The sequence below is a fragment of the Hyalella azteca genome, unplaced genomic scaffold (genome assembly GCF_000764305.2).
Source record: "Hyalella azteca isolate HAZT.00-mixed unplaced genomic scaffold, Hazt_2.0.2 contig7503, whole genome shotgun sequence".
NCBI classification, from domain to species: Eukaryota; Metazoa; Arthropoda; class Malacostraca; order Amphipoda; family Hyalellidae; genus Hyalella; species Hyalella azteca.
The window spans coordinates 624-4305 of record NW_025937626.1 but is presented as its reverse complement, the minus strand read 5'-3'; the positions used below and the strand labels follow the sequence as shown (position 1 = coordinate 4305).

Below are 3682 nucleotides of genomic sequence, written 5' to 3'. Positions count from 1 at the left end.
TAAATACATTCAATCGCCAATGAACCTGCATTCTCTAGCTCAAGTAAACGTAAAAGAAGTAAAGAGACTTGAAAATCTGTATCCTTTTTTGAATTCATTATTATTAATTTCATCTTAAAAAATCGCGGAAAAATAATTCCCGATTCGAAAAGGTGTTCACCGCAAGACTTAGAATTTGTTTGAAAATTGAACTATTGAATAGTATAATTTTAACATAAGACAAAATTCTACTGCATCATCATATAGTCTGATAATAAAATCTCATAAACAGACGTCAATGCAAGTTACAATGCATTTCAGATTATTTTTAAATCTATTTAGACCTCAAGTTATTCACCGTTTCAAGTGCTCGATATACTCAATACGTGCGTAATTATTATTATATAATTGAATGTCTATGCAATAGAGCGTCGTGCACATGGAAATTCTCTGAGCCCAAGGAAATGTCTATATAAGATAAAGTGTAATAATATAAATATATATTGAAATAAACCTCAAATCAGCACACTGACTTATCTGCATCACCCAGCAACGTAACGAACATAGGTTAATAAATGCACAGTCAATTCATACTTTATAACTTTATTTTTTTGTAAGAGATTTCTATGCGCTTAATGGCTAGTTTATTAGGGTTCAATATAAAAAATAAAAAGACGCTCCAAACTTAGTATTCGCAATATATATATACGAGAAAAACAACAATTGGCAATATGAATATACTTTAGAGCAAAAAAGTAATTTTAACTATAAACTATAGTAATTATAACTATAAATCATACGTTTAAAAAAATGTCATGGACACTTGTGACATGATAGAAGTAATGATGATCAAACCATAATTGATCAATACGAATCACTAATCAATAATATATGTCATGTGTAACCGAAAAGGTCGAAATCACGTTCATACTTTTGCTTCAGTTTGCGTCGCGTCTCTGCCGACAGCAGAGACAAGTATCTCTGGACAACGTCAGCCGAAGTCCCACTTTGGTTTTCATTCGACAAGCAAAACTTCTGCGCCAAAATACCTTGTACTTTTAAATGTTTGATGAAAGCGCTGACTTCATCTTGTAAGTTCTCATAACTAATTATGTATTTATAACGAACTTGACACACGTGACAATAGAGATAAATTGGCTTCCAATGTTCATCGTATTTTTCAATGTCGGTTGCTAACAAATATTGCACAAACTCTGGGAAAGTTGGGTCACGGAAAAGGTACTCCTTAGGAATTTCATGTAGTTTCTTAGAATCAAGAATCCCTTGTTTCCATTTTAAAATTCCGAAGATTTTCTGTTCAATATTTGTTCTATTTGCACCTTTGAAACTAACTCTCGTAGTAATCTGCGCTGCATTATCTTTAGAACCGCTAACAGACAAGAAAGAATTTGAGAAATCGTCCCAATGTGCCTCAATCTGTTTATATAAATGCACGTCTTCCATCTCTCGGTGCTTGTTTACTATTAAACTGCCGTAATTCTTGTAGAAATATTCCCCGTCGTGGGCCGCGTACGACAACTCGAGCTTGTTGCGGTAGGCCGACACTACCCTGTGCAGTGGGTGACGTACGATCAAGAAGCTGGCACTGCTACGTACCGCCTTCGACACTGCTTCGGGCTTCACAGGCCTAGAACAAATTATTCTATCAGCAATACAAACTTATTACTATTTCACAGCTTATAAAGAAGCATATATACTCGCTAGATATTTAATAAACTATTTAGACAATTTTTAAAATATGTTCATTGCATTTGAACTACTACATGGCCAGATATATGTTGAAGAGAGAACAGACTAACAGTATAGACGATGATATTATAGAGAATCACAAAAAGTTATGAGCATGGAAATGTATTGGAACAATGATATATACAGGAACCTTAATATGGATAACGATATTCACATGGACATGCATACATAAAACGATAAGAATTGTAACTAAATAAATAATAATGAAAGGGTCAGCCACATGATATGGGCAGAGCAATGTAATTAATAAGGAATTGGGTTGCAACTTAATCATGAATAACGATTAACGACATGGCAGAGACATGCATTGAAGTGACATTATTAGAAAGGACATGCATACGAATTATTGGCTGGAAAATGTATAATATAGTTACAAATATAACGGTTCTGACAATGACGTGCATATGAAGACAGGTTAATGAGGAATGTGTAGGAATGACAATTTATCGACTTAAATTTGCCAGAATAACTTTTTAGGCAATAAATGTACAGCAAAAAAGCAGGACCTGGTGAGAGTCCTCTGGAACATGTATAGTATAGCTACGAGTACGGTACTTACATGAACGTGTATATGAAGACAGATTAATGAGAAAACATGTGTATGGATAATAATTTATCGAGTTAAATTCACCAGAATAACTTTGTAAGCAATAAATGTGCAGCAAAAAAGGCAGGACCTGGTGAGAGTCCTGAGCGTGGCCTGCAGGAAGAGCTTGGCGGGAGCGAGACCTGGGTCCAGACCAAGCAGGGCGCGCGCCCACGATGACGACGCAACCTTCTCAAGCAGCGATATTATCTCAAACTATACTTATGCATGGCATTGCTCAAAATATCGCACGAAAATATACTAATCTTTCTAAATTTATTTAAACAATAATCTTTGGTTATGTTATGAAATCGCACGTAAATATATTAATCTTTCTAAATTTGTCTAAAGAATAATCTTTGGTTATGTTATGAAATCGCACGTAAATATAATAATCTTTCTAAATTTGTCTAAACAATAATCAATGATTATGTTATTTATCGCGTACACATAACTTGTTCTCTTTTCATACAATTCTAATTAGCTTTCTTAAAATTTGTGAGTTCAGGCTGAGGAGGCGGACGACTACGACATCGTCTCCACACGTCGTCCGCTCGCGACCGAAGATACGAGGCGTTCAGAAACTCCGGACCGGACGCCGCCTCTACGCATGACGAGGCTTGGGACCCGTGGGCCGATGACACGTCATCTGGAGACGAGGACTTAGAGCTGCCAGCCTGCAAGCATTCATGGACAGGAATAAATTTTTTTTAACAACTTAGTCTAAATTGAAATCTACCAAATTTTCATTACCATCGCAATTACTTAAATTTTTTTCGTCCTATATTTATTAATATTCGTTAAATTGTTATGAACAACGAGATACAGTTAATATCATTATTAGGAATTATGACTAATTAATTGAATTATTGATCAATTTATTGCAGCCTGATAGCATGGTGGTGGTCAAACGCTTCCACAAATTACAGTAACAAACTTCTCAGTCAATAATTATTGTTCATCTTCTCAGTAAATTTCTGTAAAGTGATACTTTAACCTATAAACATTCATTATTATTAATATTACTTGAGTTTGTCCATCTTTGAAGAGCTGCAGTAAACACAAGAGAAATAAGCCCGCCAGAAGAACGGTGCACAGCTGTCGGGTGCGTCGGATGGCACATACAAAACGGCCTCGCATTATCAAACGTTACTTAATTAATTGATTTCACTGTAGAATATTCAATGTAAGATTCACGGTTATTTTTGTTTTGCACACGTATTTCTAGCATCACGAGGAATTCTCATATACACGCAAATAAATAAATACAAAATTTTCAACTGTTGAAACTATTCGTGTTTGCTATTGAATGTCAGTTGTGAGCGAATTTTATCTTTAAATTTAAAA

At 34.9% G+C, this 3682-nt stretch overlaps 1 protein-coding gene across 1 annotated transcript; it reads right to left on the bottom strand.

Annotated features, from left to right (window-relative positions):
* Positions 1-873: 873 nt before the first annotated feature.
* Positions 874-3475, bottom strand: LOC108682967. Its single transcript, XM_018172234.2, has 4 exons — positions 3362-3475; positions 2881-3012; positions 2427-2524; positions 874-1627 (listed from the first exon to the last, which is right to left on the bottom strand). The coding sequence occupies exons 1-4, from the start codon at positions 3473-3475 to the stop codon at positions 874-876; spliced, it is 1098 nt and encodes a 365-aa protein (XP_018027723.1).
* Positions 3476-3682: the final 207 nt, after the last annotated feature.